At 45.6% G+C, this 24964-nt stretch overlaps 1 protein-coding gene across 5 annotated transcripts in view; it reads right to left on the bottom strand.

The window, feature by feature from the left end:
• PDE4A (phosphodiesterase 4A) overlaps positions 1-24964 on the bottom strand; it is a 1505614-nt gene that overhangs the window by 512874 nt on the left and 967776 nt on the right. Inside the window, exon 2 of one of the 5 annotated variants that reach the window (XM_069604086.1) lies at positions 4252-4507. The exons of the other annotated variants lie outside the window; for them this stretch is intronic. Within the exon in view, the coding sequence (XP_069460187.1) occupies positions 4252-4283 (32 nt within the window). The 5' untranslated portion in view covers positions 4284-4507. The remainder of the gene's footprint in view (positions 1-4251; positions 4508-24964) is intronic. 5 annotated transcript variants of the gene reach the window in all.

The raw sequence follows: 24964 nt of genomic DNA on the forward strand, positions 1-24964 counted from the left end.
TAGAGGTGTGGCATTACAACTGGAGGCAAACACTGCCGACAATAAAAATAGCACCAGCAATACATACATATTTTCCTCCCACATTTCCAGCAGCTTGAGAAATGAAACTGAGGTTAAACATGTACCACCACTATGTAATAGTGCCAGATATAGCATATCAATATTTCAGATGCATGGAAAGACCCCTGCAAGTTGCTCGTCCATCGGTAGCTGTTCATTGATGATATTTGAACTACAAATAAGGTACATATTTTCACTATTAAGTGTAACTACTGGTCTTGGCAAAAGTGACTACACAGATCTTCCAGTCTGTATTTTGCTTTGTGATAGTAATTAACGATAATAATGACTTTGCAACCAGCAGTAATTCTGTCACTAGCAAAGTGCATTTTACAAATATTTGCTGTTGTTTCCTTCTGTAATGGGAGATTGATGCATCTATTGTGGTATGTTTTACTTACCACGGACAGTAATGATACCATCCATTGTATAATTTACTTTTGAAGGACCAGATTGGCAGATGAGGTTCATACGGTGATGTCATGTGGTTACTCTATAGGCTACAAATCTGCAATGTTTTTACACCAAAAATATTTGTATTATTAAACAGTGGAAAAGTTTCTGAGTCTCTATGTTTATGATTCCCACTCTACCACCAAATCCTTCCAAAAAACAAAAATGTGTACGAAAATTGTCTAGAAAACATGAAAATATGTCAGCGAACTTGTTGACAAGCACTGAAATGGAACACTCCATAATTGGCCCCTGTCTGCTCATAACATTACTCTTCTTCTCAGTGAAATGATGGATGAGGACATTTAGGCTAGATAACAGATTCTGGCAAGCAGAATGCAGGTAAAAGGAGCAGGAGGCCAGGATGCTCTGTCATCCAGTCCTCTGGTACACCCCTGTTTTTACAAAAACTAATTTATGAAAATGAGCAAAATCTTCCTGATATTGTAATCAAAATACCAACTGCTACAAAACATACATGGCTGATGGGCATAGGGGTTAATACGAGAGGACAATGAAAGACTAAGGGGGTGGACATACATGGAGATCCCCAAAAAACAAAAGAGAGATGTTCACAAATGAACATTCAATACCTCTACAAAGATCCAACCTTTTTGCTCTCTTTTCATGCTTTTCTGTCATCATATTTCCAATATTAGGTTGTCCAGTATATTTGTTTCTCCAACACTGTGGTGGTGGATATTCACAATTTTACTGTACTAGGATTATTTTGCACTTAAAAATTTTAAAAAAGGAAAGTCCCTTTAGCAAACAACCACACATTTTGGACTCACCTAATGGTTGTTTTAAAAGTCTGTAATGGACACACCGTATATTTTTCATAGGAGATATGATTTGTTCTGGAGGCTGAAAAATGTATGACGTGATAATTCAAAACAATCAAAACATTTTAGGAATTTAATTAGTTGTCATTATATATTAACAATTATAAAACTCAAGCAGGATTAAAAGTCTGTTACAAATGAAAGAAACACCTACTTTATGATTTACATATTTTGCTAAATATATTCTGTGAATTTTGTTCTGTGAAATGTTTCCAGTAATTGTGGGAGAATAAAATGTTCACTTGTGAATTCCATTTCCACCTGAAATTTGGATTACAGACAAAAGCGTCCATAGCCAATGATTTTGGCATCACAAATATGGCAGGTAAAAAAGGTGGCATTGGCCAAATTGCAATACAGTTTGTTCGATATAAACTCACTCCAGTACACCTCTCTTCATTACAACACTTCTAAAAATGTTATTGTTCATGCATTTTGAAGTTGTATATCATCATGATAGCTAATAGTCATCAATTGTTAGGAAAAGTCTTTTTAAAACTGCTGCAAATAAACACTTTGCCGAGTATTGTACATGTACACCTTAAAATCATTCTGGACGATTTAGAACGGAAAAGGTGTACTTCGAGTAATTTATACTGCTCTGCAAGACATTGCTAAATGAGTAAATAAAATGTATACAGTCTTTCAACCTATCCTAATTTTAAAAACAATCTTTCTTGAATAAAGATTCCAGACCGGGTGACAACTCACGGTGTTTGTGTTAGGGACCTCAAACCTGGAATATGAACTCTTACTGAAAGGGAATTTTTCTATACACAAAAGGAATGGAGGAAAAACAACACTTTCAGTGAATGAAACATCCAAGAGGTAGTCTATCCCATGATTACAGGAAGCCTCTTTTCTAAATGTGGCACTATTTTACGCTAATTAACAGCCCCTTTCCATACTCTGGAGCCTGAAACTGAAAACTCAATGAATGTATACAGTTTTCCTAAGAACACACCACGAAATGAGTGCTAGAGTCAATGATTTTAAACATTAAGAGTGCAACCCAACAGCAGTTTACTGTCAGCGCAATCCTAAAAGAACAGGCATTCTTCATATTTCACTAATCAGTGAGCAATATCAGGCAATGCAGAGAGACAATTTTGCTTGAATGTTTGTGATATACATGCACATTCAGGAAGGCAACAGATAGAAAACATTTCCAATGTAGGTAGAGTTTTCACCTCCTAAGAACCAATAAGTGAGTGCTAGCTAGGCAAGCCCTAATATTGAAATTAACCAGTTTATTTCAGACAAGGCAGACTATAAAGATCAAAGTGATCTTCTGAAAATCAATTTAAAGCAGGAGGATTCTAATGTAAAGTTCTGACTACTGTGACGGAAAGAGCAAGACTACATAAGCAGAAAAATGTTTAAACTACTTTCCTGAATCAAAGCAATGTGATAATAAAAATCATTGTCACTTTTCCTACACATCAAAATTTTGAAAGATGCATTGCTACAAATGTCCAACAATTCACGCAGCATGTTGAAAAAAGCTAAAATAGAATCAAAGGATAAGCAAAAATCCCAATAAAAAAGAGAAGCAGAAATGTAATCAGGCTTCATGCCTGCCGGGCAGCTAACGACCTGTATTTCCTGCTGCAACAGCATTTAATGCCTAAATGAAATTATAAAAGAACACACTCAAATAGAAATAGTTTCCTGGGGAATAATACAACCTGTTATTCACAAAATGTTACTTAGAATGTAATATTCCCAGAGGGGTTATGATATGTTGGTTAAATGCGCCAAAAAGAGTACATTTTAAGTGAATCAAATCCTGCTTTCAGGAACCATAAACCTAAATCTTATGTAGCAAAAACAACACAGAAAAGACACAAAATATTTCCCACTTGAGATTCAAGACTTTGAAAGTGATCGAAAAAGAATTGAAAAGTGTAGATATGGAAAGAATAAAATTGTAGAAGAGTAAAGCATATTGGCCCCAAACATTGAAATCATTACAATTGCTGGGTTTAAAAACATCTTAAGACTTGCCATGTTTTATTTAACGCAAAATTGTCTGGCACAATAATCTGATAAAGTCCACTGTCCAGTAAGAGATGTGTTAAGCAATTGCTTCATTATGTGTTCTAGGTAAAGAAGCCTACAATAATTACATAAGTGCAGATATTGCAAAATGTGTCTTTCATTATCATGCAGAGAAGGTATTCTTTTTTCTATTTTTATTACAGAAAGATAGTAAGGAACAACAGCAAAGTCATATGTAGATAGATTTCCTGTTGGTATGAGATAGACTCTGTGTTAAGAGGTTGTACAAAGAGAAGACATTGTCTTTCCTTCCTTTCTATAGTGTAAATAAACCGGAGAAGTCCAAAAATAGCAGGTAGTGTCTGGTTAGATTTTCTATGGTTTTATATTCCTGTTGAAAGGTTACTCGGAGGGATAGCCTAATTAGCTTCCAAATCATTGTTAGACTACTACTGCTTTTTCCTTATCTTAAAAATGACATTATAAATTCTATGTGAACATTTGTCTCTTATTTAGATACATGAAGGAGATTACAAATTACTCAAAATAGTTCAAGATAAATGATACATTGTTTGTGTGTCGGTTGATATGATATGTTTTGCACCTGTACACAAGTGTTTATATGTGTATTTCTGAAGATGAAAGGAATTCTGTTCTAATGATGCCACTCGAGTAAACAAAACCTGAATAACTACAGTTTTGGAGCCGTAATAATCTGCATTGAAATAGCATTATGTTATTACATCTAGTGACAGTAATTATCCACAAACTGCACTTTGAAATCCTATATAAATTACTTTTTTGTCTCTGGATTGGAAGACTACATTACAAATGATGCACAAACGGGCAACACAGTTGGATTCGCTTTAAGCAGTGCCGCAGCAAGAGATACCTTGTGAGACTGGGTCTACGCAGCCATTCCATTTGGAGAATATTATTGGTGCCAGGGTTTGAGTTAACCCGCTGGACTGGTAAATTGCAGTCGTGTCACGCTTTGTTTCACTTTCTTTGACGGGTTGTGTTTCACTTTTATTCCTTAAACGCTATCTAAAAACACAAAGTACTGTACTTCTGGTATACTCTGCTGGCAATGAATGTGCATTCTTTCTTCCTGTCGGGCATGCCGAATGTTTCTGATGGCGTTCAGGCTATGCAAAGCAACAAAAAAAATGAGGATTAAACTAGGCTCGTACTGAAAAATAACTCAAACTATGCTTTTGTTGGAGAAGAATCGATACAGACAAAAATATACTGATTTTAACGCAGTTGACTATACCAATTCACCTGAGAAATGCTGCTTCCTTAGGGAACTTACAATTCCAAGCATTTTACACCTCAGCCTATCATTGCTATTTTTGTAAGGATAGAAACCTTTTGTACCTCAAATTGTCTGCATAAAAAAATATAGCTTGATATTGAAGTTTTGGTGTAAATGCTCATTTCACTTCATGCCACCTGAGGTTTCTCTTCACTTGGAATGCTTGATCGATAGGTTTATAAAGTTTTGTTTATTTGATGGTTTGCACACTTTGTCACAACCTTTATCTGATAATTTATTTTTAGTCGGCCCCTCGGGGCACACACCCTTTATTATATGTGTGTACATATTTAACACTTATTTAGTATCCCTGCAAACTAATTTCTCTACTGGTGCTTATTCATCAAACACACAGAGTCTTGCCCTGTATTCCTCTGTAAATCCCTTAAAGAAAAGAGGTAGTAACTAAAATCCTCTTCTTTCTGCAACGAGGACATTAGGATTGACCGGGTTATGTCATATGCCATGTTTTGTAATGTCGTATTTACGATGCCAAGCAGCCTCCATATATGGCTCTTATCATGGTCTCTTGCCCGCCTAGAGTGTTGCCCTTATATCCTGATGTGCATTATTTTACAATCTCAAATCTAATTTCTTTCCCTCATGTTATATTCCAGTGTCTTATTTACCAGTTCACTACATGCTAGGTCAGGTTATATTGTGTAATGCTTCATTATGTCGTTTTACATGAATGTTTAATGTCCAAGTGCCTTGAAGAAGCCATAACGTGGCAGGTAGCACACGCCCAACACACACACCTAAGAACACATAAAATTCAGAAGAGCGGCACCCACCACTGAGCGACCTTAGAGGCAGTTTAGAATGATCAGAACGATGCGTCCTCTGAAGGGCAGGTATTACAAGAAGCCATGAAGTGCGGGTGCAAACAAGCTATTCAGCCTTGATAAATAATTCAGTAAGCCGCATGACTGGACGCACCCTATCTTTTGCAGCCAGGCTGGGCTGCACTGCTCATTGCAAGAGATCTTCACCAGATCTTAGAAAGGGGAAAAGTCAGAGCTGCCACATCTAGTGTAACCTGCATTGGCAAATCCAAAAGTGTTGACTTTGCTGGCCCCCGGACGGCAGCCAGAAAGGCAAACCCAAAGACGCAAACGTTCAGGGCAGGGACCTGTGTCTGGACAAAGGTATGGGGAAAATATAAGATGTCCTACTAGCCGCTGGCAACAGCATTTGACCAATCACAACACAAATAATGTGGGCTCTTCCATACGCGGTTCGCTCCTGACCTTGCCCTCGATGCTCCACCATCTCCCCTGTATCTACTGCTCTACACTAACCTCCTGCAGCATTCATCCCCCCAACACATGCTGCTCTACACTAACCTCTTGCAGCCTTGAGCCCCCTAACACCTGCTGCTCTGCACTAACATCCTGCAGACTTTAGCCAGACACCTCCTGCAGCTCTACACTAACCTCCTGCAGCCTTTAGCCCCCTAACACCTGCTGCTCTACACTAACTTCTTGCAGCCTTGAGCCCCCTAACACCTGCTGCTCTGCACTGACTTCCTGCAGACTTTAGCCAGACACCTGCAGCTCTACACTAACCTCCTGCAGCCTTTAGCCGCCCCCTAACACCTGCTGCTCTACACTAAGCTGCTGGAGCCTTCGCCCCCTAACACCTGCTGCTCTAGACTAACCTTCTACAGCCTTTAGCCCCCTTCGTCCTGCTGATCAACACTAACTTCCTGCAGCCTTTAGCGCCACACCTGCAGCTCTACCCTAACCTCCTGCAGCCTTGATGCCCGAACACCTGCTGCTCTACAACAACATCCTGCAGCCTTTGGTCCATAACACGCGATGCTCGACACTAACCCCCCTGCAGCGTTGAACCCCTTAGCCCTGCTGCTCTACACTAACCTCTGCAGCCTTCATCCACTAACACCTGCTGATCTACACTAACTTCCTACAGCCTTTAGCTCCCTAACACCTGCTGCTCTACACTAACCTCTGCAGCCTTCATCCACTAACACCTGCTGCTCTACACTAACCTCTGCAGCCTTCATCCACTAACACCTGCTAACTAACACTAACACTAACACTAACTAACACTAACACTAACACTAACTAACACTACACTAACCTCTGCAGCCTTCATCCACTAACACCTGCTGCTCTACACTAACTTCCTACAGCCTTTAGCTCCCTAACACCTGCTGCTCTACACTAACCTCTGCAGCCTTCATCCACTAACACCTGCTGCTCTACACTAACCTCTGCAGCCTTCATCCACTAACACCTGCTGCTCTACACTAACTTCCTACAGCCTTTAACTCCCTAACACCTGCTGCTCTACACTAACCTCTGCATCCTTAATCCACTAACACCTGCTGCTCTGCACTAACCTCCTGCAGCCTTTAGATCCCTAACACCTGCTGCTCTACACTAACCTCTGCATCCTTAATCCACTAACACCTGCTGTTCTGCACTAACCTCCTGCAGCCTTTAGCCCCTAACCCTGCTGCTCTGCACTAACCTTCTGCAGCCTTTAGCCCCTAACCCTGCTGCTCTACACTAACCTCCTGCAGCCTTTAGCCCCTAGCCCTGCTGCTCTACACTAACCCCCTGCAGCCTTTAGCCCCCTAGCCCTGCTGCTCTACACTAACCTCCTGCAGCCTTTAGCCCCTAACCCTGCTGCTCTACACTAACCTCCTGCAGCCTTTAGCCCCCTAGCCCTGCTGCTCTGTACTAACCTCCTACAGCCTTTAGCCCCTAACCCTGCTGCTCTGTACTAACCTCCTGCAGTCTTTAGACCCTGCCACCTGCTACTCTACAATAACCTCCTGCAGCGTTGCATCGCCTATCCTTGCTGCTCTACACTAACCCCCTGCAGCCTTTAGCCCCCTAGCCCTGCTGCTCCACACTAACCTCCTGCAGCCTTTACCCCTAATCCTGCTGCTCCACACTAACCTCCTGCAGCCTTTAGCCCCTAACCCTGCTGCTCCACACTAACCTCCTGCAGCCTTTAGCCCCTAACCCTGCTGCTCTGCACTAACCTCCTGCAGCCTTTAGCCCCTAACCCTGCTGCTCTGCACTAACCTCCTGCAGCCTTTAGCCCCTAACCCTGTTGCTCTGCACTATCTTCCTGCAGTCTTTAGACCCTGCCACCTGCTGCTCTACACTAACCTCCTGCAGCGTTGAATCACCTATCCTTGCTGCTCTACACTAACTCCCTGCAGCCTTTAGCCCCCTAGCCCTGCTGCTCCATACTAACCTCCTGCAACCTTTAGCCCCTAACCCTGCTGCTCTACACTAACCGCCTGCAGCCTTTAGCCCCCTTACACCTGCTGCTCTACACTAACCTCCTGCAGCGTTGAATCACCTATCCTTGCTGCTCTACACTAACCCCCTGCAGCCTTTAGCTCCTAACACCCGCTCTACAATATCCTCTTGCAGCCTTGATCCCCCTTTCCCTGCTGCTCTACACTATCTTCCCGCAGCCTTGAGCCCCCAACACCTGCTGCTCTACATTAGCCCCCCCCCCCCCCCCCGCGCCACCCGCTTCCTTTATCACTCTGATAACAACACATTGTTCTTCCTCTCCCCTCCTGTTCCGGTCAGTGGTTGCCCACGTGGTGTGGCAATGCTCTGCTACCAGCCGGTATATCCCCCGCCCGCGCCTATTATGGCTATAGAATGTTCTGGAATGTGGGGCGTTCCATTTCACACAGTGCAGGGGCAGAGGGCAATCATGGCTGCTATGAGTCTTCTGTTCGAACATTCCAAGCTTTGTCCTTTGCATGAAAACGTGACCCTCATTAGTTGGAATGTTCTATTACTAATAATGCGCCCCTCCTTTGGGCATTAATGGGTGGTAGCATTCCTTGGCGCCAGGTCAGGTCCACCGACTTGGGCAGAAGGCCGTGCCCACCTCTTAATAGCCCTTGGAATGCTGCTTTATTGCTTAACTCTACCACTTACTGTGCAAGGATTTGCCTTAGCATTGGCTGACTGAGGAACGTGGCCCACCCCCCTCATGGGGTGCATGTGAACTGTTCTCCTCTAGGAAGACTGCGACGTCATCAGGCCACCTGCTGCCCCACACTCGAATCCCAGCCCACCTTTGCCTCAAGGTGGAGGCCCATTTAGCAACAGGTGGTTTGGCATAACACAAGGTGCACTGTGTATGGAGGTGCCACAATAGATTATTTAGATGCCCAGGATCACACTGCGCTCCTCATCAGAGTCGTGATGGACTTTGAGTCGCTGGAGATGCAGAGACAGATGACCAAGATGCATGGGATCACACAGTGTCCTGTATCAGAGTCGAGTTAAACCGGGTGCCTCAGAGGATGCAGAAACAGTGTGACCAAGATGCATGGTATCACACAGTGTCCTGTATCAGAGTCGAGTTAAACCGGGTGCCCCAGTGTCCTATATCAGAGTCGAGTTAAACCGGGTGCCTCAGAGGATGCAGAGACAGTGTGACCAAGATGCATGGGATCACACAGTGTCCTGTATCAGAGTCGAGTTAAACCGGGTGCCTCAGAGGATTCAGAGACAGTGTGACCAAGATACCTGGGATCACACACTGTCCTGTATCAGAGTCGAGTTAAACCGGGTGCCTCAGAGGATGCAGAGACAGTGTGACCAAGATGCATGGGATCACACAGTGTCCTGTATCAGAGTCGAGTTAAACCGGGTGCCTCAAAGGATGCAGAGACAGTGTGACCAAGATGCCTGGGATCACACAGTGTCCTGTATCAGAGTCGAGTTAAACCGGGTGCCACAGAGGATGCAGAGACAGTGTGACCAAGATGCCTGGGATCACACAGTGTCCTGTATCAGAGTCGAGTTAAACCAGGTGCCTCAGTGGATGCAGAGACAGTGTGACCAAGTTACCCGGGATCACACTGTGTTCTGGATCAGAGTCGGGTTGGGCTTGGGTATCTCTGTGCAAATAGAGTCAGGTGTCCATGTTGCTTGGGATCACACAGCATCCGTATCAGAGTTGGGCTGGAATTTCAGTCTTTTGAGATGCAGAGACAGTGTGACCAAGATACCCGGGATCACACTGTGTTCTGTATCAGAGTCGGGTTCAACTTGGGTATCTCTGTGGAAGTAGAGTCAGGTGTCAATGTTGCTTGGGATCACACAGCGTGCCGTATCAGAGCTGGATTTTCAGTCTTTTGAGATGCAGAGACAGTCTGACCAAGATACCTGGGATCACACTGTGTTCTGTATCAGAGTCGGGTTGGACTTGGGTATCTCTGTGGAAGTAGAGTAAGGTGTCCATGTTTCTTGGGATCACATAGCGTGCCGTATCAGAGTTGGGCTGGACTTTCAGTCTTTTGAGATGCAGAGACAGTGTGACCAAGATACCCGGGATCACACTGTGTTCTGTATCAGAGTCGGGTTCAACTTGGGTATCTCTGTGGAAGTAGAGTCAGGTGACCATGTTGCTCCGGATCCCACAGCATCCGTATCAGAGTCGGGATGGACTTTGAGTCGCTGGAGATGCAGAGACAGATGACCACGATGCCTGGGATCACACAGTGTCCTGTATCAGAGTCGAGTTAAACCGGGTGCCTCTGACGCAGAGACAGATGACCAAGATATCTAGGATCACACAGTGTCCTGTATCAGAGTTGAGTTAAACAGGGTGCCTCAGTGGATGCAGAGACAGTGTGACCAAGATACCCGGGATCACACTGTGTTATGTATCAGAGCCGGGCTGGACTTGGGTATCTCTGTGGAAGTACACAGACCGCACAATGGGAAAATAAACCTGAATTAATTAACTGGTAGATGCTTTAATGGAGATTGTTCATGGAGCACATAATATAGTGCCCACTGCCTCTAATAGGCGCTTAGTTTTATTATTATTCAGTTATGTTATGCTTTTTCAAATGCTATTTCCTGGCGCACTAAAGCTTCCTTGTGCAGCATACAGTCCATGAGAGCACTATTAAATGAATTGTGTCATACATGAAAGAATGTTTTATTTTCATATTATGTTCACCTTTTATAGCATGTTCTTTTTTGCTAATATGTTGTGGCATTGGTGCTATTACACTGTCTAATTCTGTAATGCCAAATTATTACAGTACGGTACGTTGTTATGCTACACATCATCTCATGTTACATTATGGAACAGAAAATTGATATCCTCTCCCCAGTGCAGGAACTTTGCTGAAAATGTTGGGGGGTGGGGGGACATGACGTCCAAATGAAAGGGGCCCCTGGCAAATGAGTGGGACAAAATGGTGTGTCGCAAAAGTTGGGGACGGTGGGAACAACCCCCTTAAAATTATGCCCATGTCTCTCCCGACAAAGGGTGAGACCACCCAGAGCAGCCCGACCAGTGCAGCCCCCTGTGTAGAGGGCTCCCAGCAACTGACACTGGGAGGACATTGCTGTTCCGGCCTTCAGTCCTGCCAAATCAAGGTGGGCGCCAGGGTCCTCGTGGAGATCGGGAAGGTGACCTGAAGCCAGCGAAGGATCAGTCGGGTAAGGGCAGGTGTGGGATATAGGCCGCAACCAGTGGCTGATGGGCATCGAGCCGCGAGGAGTTGCCAAGAATGGAACTCTGACGGGAAAGTAATGTAAAACTTATTTTATAAAGTAAAGTTATATAATAATCCATCAAGTGCAATAAGGCATGAGTGGATATCCTATAATATAATACATTGTAGCCTAATAGCATGAAAACACTTGTCTTACTAAAGACTGCTAGTGACATCACTACCTTTCTGTAATCAGTTATTGCAGCTGCGTTCTGATGTCACAATATCTGCTGCGTGAAGCAGCAAGCCGTGGGAAGCTTTTCTTCGAAAATAACTTCTGAGGCACTTTAGAGCAGGGTTGTGCAACTTCAGGCCTCGAGGGTTGGAATCCTGGCAGGTTTTCAGGCTATCCTTCATTAATATTCATGAGATGCATTTGCATACAATGATTCTAAATCTATGCAATATATGTCCTCATGAATATTAATGAGGGATATCCTGAAAACCTGTTAGGATTCGGGCCCTCGCAGCCCGGAGTTGCACCACCCTGCTTTAGAGCCATCAATGCTTAAGCAACTGTTTATGATAGTATGTTTACTTTGTGCAGCCATGAAGAGGAATCCGGCTGCGTGTTATCATTTATTTTGCAACAAAACACGCTTTAGAGTCTTTTTTGTAAACTGCTTCAACTATTTTTCAGCAACACATTAGAAGCTGCAAATTAGTTCTTTAAAAAGAAATCAGAACAGAGTCTATGGAGGTCATTACAAGTTTGCCGGTCCGGAAATAGCGGTACCGGTAAGCTTGCCGGTACCGTTGTTTCTGAATCGGCAAACTATGACTTCTGCAAGCAGGTGCCTTTCAGCCCATCAGGTCTGACCTGGCGGGCGGAACCGTTCCCGCTCGCAGACCTTGATGGATGCACCGGCACCATTCGTAAATGATGTTGGTGCATCCGTCCTCCCCATTCCCGTTGAGTACAATGGGACTCAAATGGGAATGGGGACTAATATTTTCCGGCACCCGGCAATGAGGAATTACCGGGACTGCCAGGGATGTAATGCCCCGGTAAGTCCGGGTGCCGGAAAAAAAAGGACTCTGGTATTTACCGGCACGGCTACCGCCAGAGTCATAATGAGGCCCTCTGTTAATATATTCCTAACTGGAGTATCTCATGCACTCGGATAAGCAACGAGCCCCGTATTTAAAGGGATGGCAGTGTGAGGCCATGCAGTATAATGAGTACAATACCCCCTAGCACGTGAATAAAGACCCTCTATTGGGTCACAGAACTCCTCGGTGACTTGCAATGTCCTCATAGCGCACGGCAGGGGGTACTTTGTCCCATATATAAAACGTCATCTAACAAAGATAATATGACGCGACACAATCTGAGTGGTACTGGTATTGCCTAAGCAGCATTTTGTGGCGTCAGGCTGCTTGTGACAGGAGCAGCGTCTATTTATAACTTATTAGCGGGAGTCCGCGCGGACAAAGCAGACGATCCGTGTGCACGCTAGCAGAAGCATCTCTCAATAAAACATAGGGGTGAATGTGACCTACATGGAACTGGGCTAAACATGCGGTGTTAGAAATGACAGGAAGTGTAGAAAAGTCTCAATGCCCATAGGGCGAGTTACCCGTATTCCACAAGACTGCACCAATCGGACACACCTCTTGACCTGACTTTCTGACTTTCCTTCCTCCCGCCCGCTGTCGTGTCCGTTTTCAGAGGCAGGTCGGCTGAGCAGCAGTCCCAGGAAGATGCCGGCAGGACGGCAGGGGTAGAGCCGCGCTAAACAAAGATCCTCGTCGCCAGTGTAAAGTAGGATATTACACGATTAAGTCTGTAACTTATATTTATTAGTGGAGACGTACGCGACAGCAGGCACTGCTAGACGTAGAAGACTCCAACTGTCATTTAACACTCTAGAACTTACATACATGGATAAACATTCTACATGGAACCATATGAGCTCATCATAGGGCTAGATTCTTATACAATGGAAAACAATGCATTTACCTCTATTACACTATCTAATCTCATTTCTGTACCAAGATTGGCCTGAGAGTCATCAACAGATTTTCCCTTTGGAAGATGTTCACTTTCCTTAACGCTGTAATTTGCATGGTTGTCATTTGCTTCATTGAACTCCAAGTGGTCATTCTCTTCAACACTAGATGGACACTTGACTAATTTAGACATAGACCAACATTATCCCCCTTCCAGAATCACTACATTCCCTCTTACAGCAGCAATCTTCTTAGGTCAAATAAATTAGCTTTCTACACATTTAGGAGTTAATCTAGGATTTCTAACAAGAACCAAGTCACCCTTTTCCCAATTTGACACTTTGGTTCTTTTATCCTCATCAATATTCCTTTTATACTCATCCTTTGCCTCTCTTACAAGTGCCATAATCTTCTCACGAGCTATGTTGGCACTCTTTGCCATATCCAGCCAACCTGGACCAAGTTTTGTGCCTGGTTGCCTTCCTTTCAGTGACATGAATGGAGATATTTTGGTAACTGAGTGTGGCGTAGTACAATAGTTCCATACCATTTCTCTTAGTACATTCGACCATTTCAACCCCAAAGCCATCGCTAGTTGTATCCCACTCTTCACAAACCTATTGGCCCTTTCTACTAGGCCATTGGCCCTAGGGTGATATAAAGCTGTCCCAAAATGTTTGATACAGAATTTTTTCAAGAAAGCTAACATTCTATCGGAAGAGAACTGTACACCGTTGTCGGTGACCACCTCTACAAGAAAACCCTGCCTGTGAAACACTTCTTCAAAAAATATCATTTCTGTGGTAGTGGCCTCGCGAAGTGCTTTCCACTCAATCCATTTAGAATGGTAGTCCACTAGTACTACTATGTATCTATAGTCATCGCCAAGATTCTGTAAGGGTCCTACCAAATCAACAGCTACTTTCTGCCAAGGTTTGCTGGGTACACTAACTGGCACTATTGGTACTTCTCTGATTGTCTTACTTTTATCACTCCTCTCACACTCTCTGCAATTCCTGACACTCCTCTCAGCATCACTATCTATCCCAGGCCACCAGAATGATTGTCGCAGATACCTCTTAGGACCGCCCACGCCTAAATGCCCCTGGTGAGCTACATTCACCAAATGAGATCTGACCCCACTGAGAGGTACTTCCCTGCTTCCCTTCCTGAGTTTATGTCCATCCTCCGACAAATTTAATTCATCTCTCACTCCATAGTACCTTTCACACTCTCTTTCAATCTCATTCTTGTGAGGCCACACTTCTCCTGTCCACCTTTTGACTTGCCTCAACACAGAGTCTATTCATCTGCACTCTCCCATTCACTCTTGTCAATAGCATTATGCTCAATTTCTGAGATATTGAACTCCTGATTCTCAGGATTTCCGCATACTTCATTGCTTCCCACCGGCAACCTGGATAGACAGTCTGCCACAACATTTTCTTTTCCAGGAATATAACACACTTTGAAGTTGTATCCCAGCAACTCCACCATCCACCTTGATATTCTTGGGGATCCCTTAGCCCACTCAACACTGGCCATCAACTGAACTAAAGGCTAATGGTCTGTCCTCACAAGGAAAGCTTGACCCCATAGGAAGAACTTAAAATGTGAAATGGCCCCCGACACCGCCAATGCCTCCCTTTCTATGATGGAATAATTCCTTTCCGCCCCTCTCAGCGGTCTTGACGCAAATGCTCTAATGTGCTCAACTTTACCAGAATCATATTGGGCTAAAGCAGCACCCAAACCTAGAGTACTTGCATCAACCGATAACAAGGTTTTCCTGCCTGAAACAAATCCCCCCAAGGATGGTGCTTGGATAATTCCCTTCTTAATTTGTAGAAAAGCCTCTTGACATTCTTCAGACCACTCATGTTTCACCCCTTTCTTAAGTAGATCTCTCAAAAGAGATGATATTGTTGTAAATCCGCTCACAAATTTGTGGTAATGCTCCGCCAGACCCATGAAAGAAAGTAATTGGTCCTTGTCTTGGGGCTGGGGAGCATTACTATTACTCTCAATGAGCGATCCTTTGGGAGCAATACCATCTTTGGATATCATGTGGCCCAGATACACCGTCAAACCTGCTTCTCTAAGTCTGTTCAATACAGCTCTCAACACTTTGTCATGCTCACACTCATCTTCCGCAAACACCAAAATATTGTCCTGAAACACTGTTACTTTGTCTAAACCCCTCAAAACTTCCTCCATCATCTTCTGACACACAGACGCGGCCGAAGACAGCCCAAATGGCATCCGATTATATTTAAATGTGCCCTCACGTGTGATAAAGGTAGGGAGATGCTGAGACTCTTCAGAAAGAGGAATCTTGTGATATGCCGCTGAAAGATCAATAACCGAAAACAACTTGAGTTCACCTAGCGTGGAGAGAATTTCTGAAATATTGGGTAGGGGATGTCTCTCCACCAATATATTCTGGTTCAAACTACGTAAATCTACACACAACCTTAACTTCCCATTGCTTTTGGCAACTAGCACTACCGGTGACAACCATTCTGTAGCCGCCACTGGCTCAATTACACCTTTGTTCATGAGATTGTTCAGTTCATTACGTAGTTATCCCTTCATGTTCAACGGTATGTGTCTCACTTTATGAACTATAAGCTGGGCATCTTTTTAAAGTTTTATATGATGTTCAAAATGTTTGAGCTTTCCCAAGTTCTCGGTGAATACCTCTGGAAACTCTCTGGACCACACATTCTCAATTTCAGCAATGGTAACCGGTTCAAGCGCACTTTCTTGTACTCTAACTCCTAGATTTCTTTGCTCCTCCCATCCCAGCAGTGAGGCACCCCTCTTTGCTACTAGAATGTTTGCCATGCATTGCCTCTCCTTGTATTTTACTTGTGCAGAAAACTGTCCTAAAATCTCTATTGAAGATTCTCGTGAGATGATGGTCCACGGTGAACATGTGTCGACCTTCATCGTGATCTTGCACCCATCAATTTCAAACTCATCCACGGGTCCTTTTGTCTTTCCAAAGATGGCTGATATCTCAAACACATGTCTGGGATTGGCATCCTGCGTGGTCGCCACTTCTTGTATATTGTAGCTCATCCGGATGTTTTCCTCATTGTTACTTCTGGGTTCCACAAGATTGATAGATGAGCTCTTGCAAACATTGGCAAAATGTCCCTTACCCTTGCACTTAAAACACTCGGCAAACTTGGCTGGGCAAGTGGGATAATTCGGTCCATGCTTAGGACTGCCACACCTGGTGCATTTTATACCCCACGTCCCTCTTCTGTTCACATTGAAATTATGTTTTCTCCTTTGGTCAACTGCACATACAGCATGAGAATTGTGCTTGTCAATCTTCAGCTCCTTGACATACTGAGATGTCTGCTCTATGCTTCTGGCTAATTCTATTGCTTCTTCCAACTTTATATCTTTGGCTAGTAGTTTTTCCTGAATCCTCACATTATTTGTGCGAATCCTCACATTATTTGTGCAACCTGACGAGTTGGTCTCTTATCAGCGAGTCAGTCAGTGGTTCGAAGTCACAGGTATGGCTCAATGTTCTTAATGAGGCGATATACGATTCAACTGACTCGGATGATTCTTGTGTGCGCTGAAAAAACTTATGTTGTTCAAAGGTCACGTTCTTTTTCGGCTCAAAATGTTCCTCCAATTGCTTCAGAGCAAAGGAATACTCATCAACCTCTCCAGCTTCTGCTCCTTGGCTTCTCGCTAAGCCATCAAATATGCTGCGTCCCTCCACTCCTAAATGATGAAGTAGTAATGCATTCTTCCTTGCTGAGCTAAATCTAACCCTCCCATGGCCACCAGATAATTTTCGAAAATATCCTTCCACCTGTCCCACCTGATGGGCGGACGGCCGTGCTCATTCAAAAAAACATATGGGTGGGGGTATTGTTGCTGCCATGCTCAAAGTAGCGTGAAATGTCAATAAGTGCAAAGGGCGGCATAAAGCCTTAGACAGTGAGGATCAATGACACAAGTCACAAGGTACTGCACTGTGTATTCTCTCCTTGACTCAGCTCAGGTCAGCAGTAACTTAGTTGGTGGCACTTCCTTTGAATTGCAAAGGCTCAAATGATACTTCTGGCAGCACTTCACAGAAATGTCTTTGTACGCTCCTTTGTTTATTGAGCACAGTGAAAGCAGCTCAGAGCAGTGGTATTGTTGTGGGCATTCTCCTTGAGTTCCCTCTGCAGGGAAACTGACATCACAATGTGCGACGCAACACAAGCAGGCCTAATGTTGTAGAAGACACGTTGCCGGGCAACGGGCGTCACAAAGTAGCTGGAGAAGCGGAGAGAGCTTCGGCAGCGGTCCTGGCGCGTGCAAGTGGCCACGCCCATCAGTGCGTGCCCGGCTGCGAAGGACTGTAGAGCCACGCCCCCTGGCGCGCAGACAGAAACGAAATGAGGGCTCGCGGGACGCGGCCGATGCTTAGGCTCGAGCGGAGTAGCTGAGGCACTTCCAGCACTCCGGAGCCTGCCGAAATTCCGAGATGAGGGCACTTCGGTGCCCAGGGCCCTCCCACCAGGGGGGCCCTCCCACCCTCCTGGACACACCTCTTGACCTGACTTTCTAACTTTCCTTCCTCCCGCCCGCTGTCGTGTCCGTTCTCAGAGGCAGGTCGGCTGAGCAGCAGTCCCAGGGAGATGCCGGCAGGAGGGCAGGGGTAGAGCCGCGCTAAACAAAGATCCTCGTCGCCATTGTAAAGTAGGATATCACACGATTAAGTGTGTAACTTGTGTTTATTAGTGGAGACGTACGCAACAGCAGGCACTGCTACAAGTAGCACACTCCAACTGTCATTTAACACTCTAGAACTTACATACATGGATAAACATTCTACATGGAACCATATGCGCTCATCATAGGGCTAGATTCTTATACAATGGAAAACAATGCATTTACCTCTTATAACTTATGAATACTTATGTGCGTGACTGTAAGCTGATTGGCTATTGTAAAATGTAAAACTTGCCAATCACAACAGGCTGGCAGGCAGGCAGGAGAAGCAGAACGTGATGTATTATACCCGATAGAGCACCCCGTCAAAAGCTACTTAAAAAAACTGGCCAAAGAACATTCTCAGTGCTGCTGCCTCTTCTATGAGAGGCTTGAAAGGATAGCTCAGGGGTAACATGCTCGCCTTGGAAGCAAGACGACACGGCGCAACAAAGGTTTGATCCCTGGGTTTGCGCTTAGAAACCTCTGGGTATTAAGTGCGTTATAAATAACCCATCATATATCATATCAGGGAAGCTTGTACTGTTACAGACTGTGCAGCACTTATTCTATGAGACGGAAGCTTGCACTGTTACAGACCATGCTGCACCTGTTCTTTTGGAGTGAAGCTTGCACTGCTACAGACCATGCTGCACCTGTTCTTTTGGAGTGAAGCTTGCACTGCTACAGACCGTGCTGCACCTGTTCTTTTGGAGTGAAGCTTGCACTGTTACAGACTGTGCTGCACCTGTTCTTTTGGAGTGAAGCTTGCACTGTTACAGACTGTGCTGCACCTATTCTTTTGGAGTGAAGCTTGCACTGCTACAGACCATGCTGCACCTGTTCTTTTGGAGTGAAGCTTGCACTGCTACAGACCGTGCTGCACCTGTTCTTTTGGAGTGAAGCTTGTACTGTTACAGACTGTGCTGCACTTATTCTATGAGACGGATGCTTGCACTGTTACAGACCATGCTGCACCTGTTCTTTTGGAGTGAAGCTTGTACTGTTACAGACTGTGCTGCACTTATTCTATGAGACGGAAGCTTGCACTGTTACAGACCATGCTGCACCTGTTCTTTTGGAGTGAAGCTTGTACTGTTACAGACTGTGCTGCACTTATTCTATGAGACGGAAGCTTGCACTGTTACAGACCATGCTGCACCTGTTCTTTTGGAGTGAAGCTTGCACTGCTACAGACCGTGCTGCACCTGTTCTTTTGGAGTGAAGCTTGTACTGTTACAGACTGTGCTGCACTTATTCTATGAGACGGAAGCTTGCACTGTTACAGACCATGCTGCACCTGTTCTTTTGGAGTGAAGCTTGCACTGCTACAGACCATGCTGCACCTGTTCTTTTGGAGTGAAGCTTGCACTGCTACAGACCATGCTGCACCTGTTCTTTTGGAGTGAAGCTTGTACTGTTACAGACTGTGCTGCACTTATTCTATGAGACGGAAGCTTGCACTGTTACAGACCATGCTGCACCTGTTCTTTTGGAGCGAAGCTTGTACTGTTACAGCCTGTGCTGCACTTATTCTATGAGACGGAAGCTTGCACTGTTACAGACCATGCTGCACCTGTTCTTTTGGAGTGAAGCTTGCACTGCTACAGACCATGCTGCACCTGTTCTTTTGGAGTGAAGCTTGTACTGTTACAGACTGTGCTGCACTTATTCTATGAGACGGAATCTTGCACTGTTACAGACCATGCTGCACCTGTTCTTTTGGAGTGAAGCTTGCACTGCTACAGACCATGCTGCACCTGTTCTTTTGGAGTGAAGCTTGTACTGTTACAGACTGTGCTGCACTTATTCTATGAGACGGACGCTTGCACTGTTACAGACCATGCTGCACCTGTTCTTTTGGAGTGAAGCTTGCACTGTTACAGACCATGCTGCACCTGTTCTTTTGGAGTGAAGCTTGCACTGCTACAGACCATGCTGCACCTGTTCTTTTGGAGTGAAGCTTGCACTGCTACAGACCATGCTGCACCTGTTCTTTTGGAGTGAAGCTTGTACTGTTACAGACTGTGCTGCACTTATTCTATGAGACGGAAGCTTGCACTGTTACAGACCATGCTGCACCTGTTCTTTTGGAGTGAAGCTTGCACTGCTACAGACCATGCTGCACCTGTTCTTTTGGAGTGAAGCTTGTACTGTTACAGACTGTGCTGCACTTATTCTATGAGACGGAAGCTTGCACTGTTACAGACCATGCTGCACCTGTTCTTTTGGAGTGAAGCTTGCACTGCTACAGACCATGCTGCACCTGTTCTTTTGGAGTGAAGCTTGTACTGTTACAGACTGTGCTGCACTTATTCTATGAGACGGACGCTTGCACTGTTACAGACCATGCTGCACCTGTTCTTTTGGAGTGAAGCTTGCACTGCTACAGACCATGCTGCACCTGTTCTTTTGGAGTGAAGCTTGTACTGTTACAGACTGTGCTGCACTTATTCTATGAGACGGAAGCTTGCACTGTTACAGACCATGCTGCACCTGTTCTTTTGGAGTGAAGCTTGTACTGTTACAGACTGTGCTGCACTTATTCTATGAGACGGAAGCTTGCACTGTTACAGACCATGCTGCACCTGTTCTTTTGGAGTGAAGCTTGCACTGCTACAGACCGTGCTGCACCTGTTCTTTTGGAGTGAAGCTTGTACTGTTACAGACTGTGCTGCACTTATTTTATGAGACGGAAGCTTGCACTGTTACAGACCATGCTGCACCTGTTCTTTTGGAGTGAAGCTTGCACTGCTACAGACCATGCTGCACCTGTTCTTTTGGAGTGAAGCTTGTACTGTTACAGACTGTGCTGCACTTATTCTATGAGACGGAAGCTTGCACTGTTACAGACCATGCTGCACCTGTTCTTTTGGAGTGAAGCTTGCACTGCTACAGACCATGCTGCACCTGTTCTTTTGGAGTGAAGCTTGTACTGTTACAGCCTGTGCTGCACTTATTCTATGAGACGGAAGCTTGCACTGTTACAGACCATGCTGCACCTGTTCTTTTGGAGTGAAGCTTGCACTGCTACAGACCATGCTGCACCTGTTCTTTTGGAGTGAAGCTTGTACTGTTACAGACTGTGCTGCACTTATTCTATGAGACGGAAGCTTGCACTGTTACAGACCATGCTGCACCTGTTCTTTTGGAGTGAAGCTTGTACTGTTACAGCCTGTGCTGCACTTATTCTATGAGACGGAAGCTTGCACTGTTACAGACCATGCTGCACCTGTTCTTTTGGAGTGAAGCTTGCACTGCTACAGACCATGCTGCACCTGTTCTTTTGGAGTGAAGCTTGTACTGTTACAGACTGTGCTGCACTTATTCTATGAGACGGAAGCTTGCACTGTTACAGACCATGCTGCACCTGTTCTTTTGGAGTGAAGCTTGCACTGCTACAGACCATGCTGCACCTGTTCTTTTGGAGTGAAGCTTGTACTGTTACAGACTGTGCTGCACTTATTCTATGAGACGGAAGCTTGCACTGTTACAGACCGTGCTGCACCTGTTCTTTTGGAGTGAAGCTTGCACTGCTACAGACCATGCTGCACCTGTTCTTTTGGAGTGAAGCTTGTACTGTTAGACTGTGCTGCACCTGTTCATTTGGAGTGAAGCTTGCACTGCTACAGACCGTGCTGCACCTGTTCTTTTGGAGTGAAGCTTGCACTGCTACAGACCGTGCTGCACCTGTTCTTTTGGAGTGAAGCTTGCACTGCTACAGACCATGCTGCACCTGTTCTTTTGGAGTGAAGCTTGCACTGCTACAGACCGTGCTGCACCTGTCCTGTGAAGCTTGCACTGCTACAGACCGTGCTGCACCTGTTCTTTTGGAGTGAAGCTTGCACTGCTACAGACCGTGCTGCACCTGTTCTTTTGGAGTGAAGCTTGCACTGCTACAGACCATGCTGCACCTGTTCTTTTGGAGTGAAGCTTGCACTGCTACAGACCGTGCTGCACCTGTCCTGTGAAGCTTGCACTGCTACAGACCGTGCTGCACCTGTTCTTTTGGAGTGAAGCTTGCACTGCTACAGACCGTGCTGCACCTGTTCTTTTGGAGTGAAGCTTGCACTGCTACAGACCGTGCTGCACCTGTTCTTTTTTTTGGTAGGAAAGCTTGCACTGTGATATACCCTGCTATACCAGTTCTGTGCAAGGGATGCTTGCACTGCCACTGCCTGTGCTGCCCCTGCCTGTGCTGCCCCTGCTTTCGCTGTACCTGTTTGGTGTGAAGGAAGCTTACGCTGCGGCAGCCCGTGCTGCATGTTCTGTGTGCTGGCATCTTGCACTGCTGCTACCTATGTTGATCCTGTTCTCTGTGAGGGAAACTTGCATTGGTTCAATCTGTCTAGTGTTTGGTTGCCTGCATGTTATGGGCGCTTGCACAGCAAGCTGCCTGTGCTGCACGTGTTCTTTGTATGAGGAAAGGTTGCACTGGTGAAGTCTCCAAGCATGTCTGCTTCAGGCTACTATGTTCCTGCTATGTGTGTGTTAGCGAAACTTGGATTGGTGCAATCTGTGCTATACCTGTTTTCTTTTAACCAGTTCTCTGTGTGACGGAAGCTTGCACTGCTGCAGCATGATATGCACCAGTTCTCTGTGTGATGGAAGCTTGCACTGCTGCAACAGGATGTGCACCAGTTCGTTGTGTTATGGACATGTGCACTCTTGCAGCATGATGTGCACCAGTTCTTTGTATGACAGAAGCTTGCACTGCTGCAGCATGATGTGCACCAATTCTCTGTGTGTCGGAAGTTTGCTCCCTTCCAGCATGATGTGCACCAGTTCTCTTTGTGATGGAAGATTGCACTCTTGCAGCATGATGTGTACCAGTTGCCTGTGTGACGGAAGCTTGCACTGCTGCAGCACAATATGCACCAGTTCTTTGGGTGATGGAAGCTTGCACTGCTGCAGCACAATGTGCACCAGTTCTTTGGGTGATGGAAGCTTGCACTGCTGCAGCATGATGGGCACCAGTTCTCTGTGTGACGGACGCTTGCACTGCAGTGTCATGATGTGCGCCAGTTGTCTGTGTGATGGAAGGTTGCACAGCTGCAGCACGATGTGAAGCAGTTCTCTGTGTGATGGAAGGTTGCACTGCTGCAGCATAATGTACACTTGCTCTCTGTCTGAAGGAAGCTTGCACTGCTGCTGCATGATATGCACCAGTTGTCTGTGTGACGGAGGCTTGCACTGCTGCACCATGATGTTCACCAGTTGTTTGTGTGACAGAAGCTTGCACTGCTGTGGCATGATGTGCACTAGTTCTCCGTGTGACGGAAGCTTCCACTGCAGCAGCACAATGTGTACCAGCGATGTGCACCAGTTCTCAGTGTGACGGAAGCTTGCATTCTTGCAGCATGATGTGCACTATTTCTCTGTGAGACAGAATCTTGCACTATTGCAGCATGATGTGCACCAGTTCTCTGTGTGAAGGAAGCTTGCACTCTTGCAGCCTGATGTGTACCAGTTTTATGTGTGACAGACTTTTGCACTGCTGCACCATGATGTGCACCAGTTCTCTGTGTGATGGAAGCTTGCACTCCTGCAGCATGATGGGCACCAGTTTTCTGTGTGACGGACTCTTGCACTGCAGTGTCATGATGCGCCAGTTGTCTGTGTGACGGAAGGTTGCACAGCTGCAGCACGATGTGAAGCAGTTCTCTGTGTGATGGAAGGTTGCACTGCTGCAGCATAATGTACACTTGCTCTCTGTCTGAAGGAAGCTTGCACTGCTGCTGCATGATATGCACCAGTTGTCTGTGTGATGGAAGCTTGCACTGCTGCACCATGATCTCACCAGTTGTTTGTGTGACAGAAGCTTGCACTGCTGTGGCATGATGTGCACTAGTTCTCCGTGTGACGGAAGCTTCCACTGCTGCAGCACAATGTGTACCAGCGATGTGCACCAGTTCTCAGTGTGACGGAAGCTTGCACTCTTGTAGCATAATGTGCACCAGTTCTCTGTGTGACGGAAGCTTGCACTATTGCAGCATGATGTGCACCAGTTCTCTGTGTGACAGAAGCTTGCCCTCTTGCAGCATGATGTGCACTAGTTATCTGTGTGACGGATGCTTGCACTGCTGCGGCATGATGTGCACCAGTTCGCTGTCTAATGGAAGCTTGCACTCTTGCAGCATAATGTGCACTAATTCTCTGTGTCAAGGAAGCTTTCACTGCTGCGGCATTATGTGAACTAGTCTGTGTATCGGAAGCTTGCACTGCTGCAGTGTGGTGTGCACCAGTTATCTGTGAGGCAGAAGCTTGCACTGCTGCGGCATGGTGTGCACCAGTTCTCTGTGTGACGGAAGCTTGCACTGCTGTGGCATGGTGTGCACCAATTCTCTGTGTCACAGAAGCTTGCACTGCTGCGGCATGGTGTGCACCAGTTCTCTGTGTGAGGGAAGCTTGCACTGCTGCGGCATGATGTGCACCAGTTATCTGTGAGACAGAAGCTTGCACTGCTGTGGCATGGTTTGCACCAGTTCTCTGTGTGACAGAAGCTTGAACTGCTGCGGCATGGTGTGCACCAGTTCTCTGTGTGACGGAAGCTTGCACTGCTGTGGCATGATGTGCACCAGTTCTCTGTGTGAGGGAAGCTTGCACTGCTGCGGCATGATGTGCACCAGTTCTCTCTGTGATAGAAGCATGCACTGCTGCGGCATGATGTGGACCAGTTCTCTGTGTGACATAAGCTTGCACTGCTGCAGCATGGTGTGCACCAGTTCTCTGTGTGACAGAGGCTTGCACTGCTGCGGCATGATGTGCACCAGTTCTCTGTGTGAGGGAAGCTTGCACTGCTGTGCAGCAGTTCTCTGTGTGAGGGAAGCTTGCACTGCTGCGGCATGATGTGCACCAGTTCTCTGTGTGAGGGAAGCTTGCGCTGCTGCAGCATGGTGTGTGCCTCTTCTTTGGGTGTGTACTGAGACCGCCACTTCTAGCATTTATTGAATCAAAGGTCATGCACATTTTTTTTAATTTAAACAGAATAAAAAAAGAACATACTGTCTTCTGTGGATAGTCAGTCATGTGAGCCAGGGTTGTAAATGCTGTCAGGGGCCAGGGGTCGAAAACACA

Source organism: Ambystoma mexicanum, chromosome 3q, assembly GCF_040938575.1.
Source record: "Ambystoma mexicanum isolate Mex_15411 chromosome 3q, UKY_AmexF1_1, whole genome shotgun sequence".
Taxonomy (NCBI): domain Eukaryota; kingdom Metazoa; phylum Chordata; class Amphibia; order Caudata; family Ambystomatidae; genus Ambystoma; species Ambystoma mexicanum.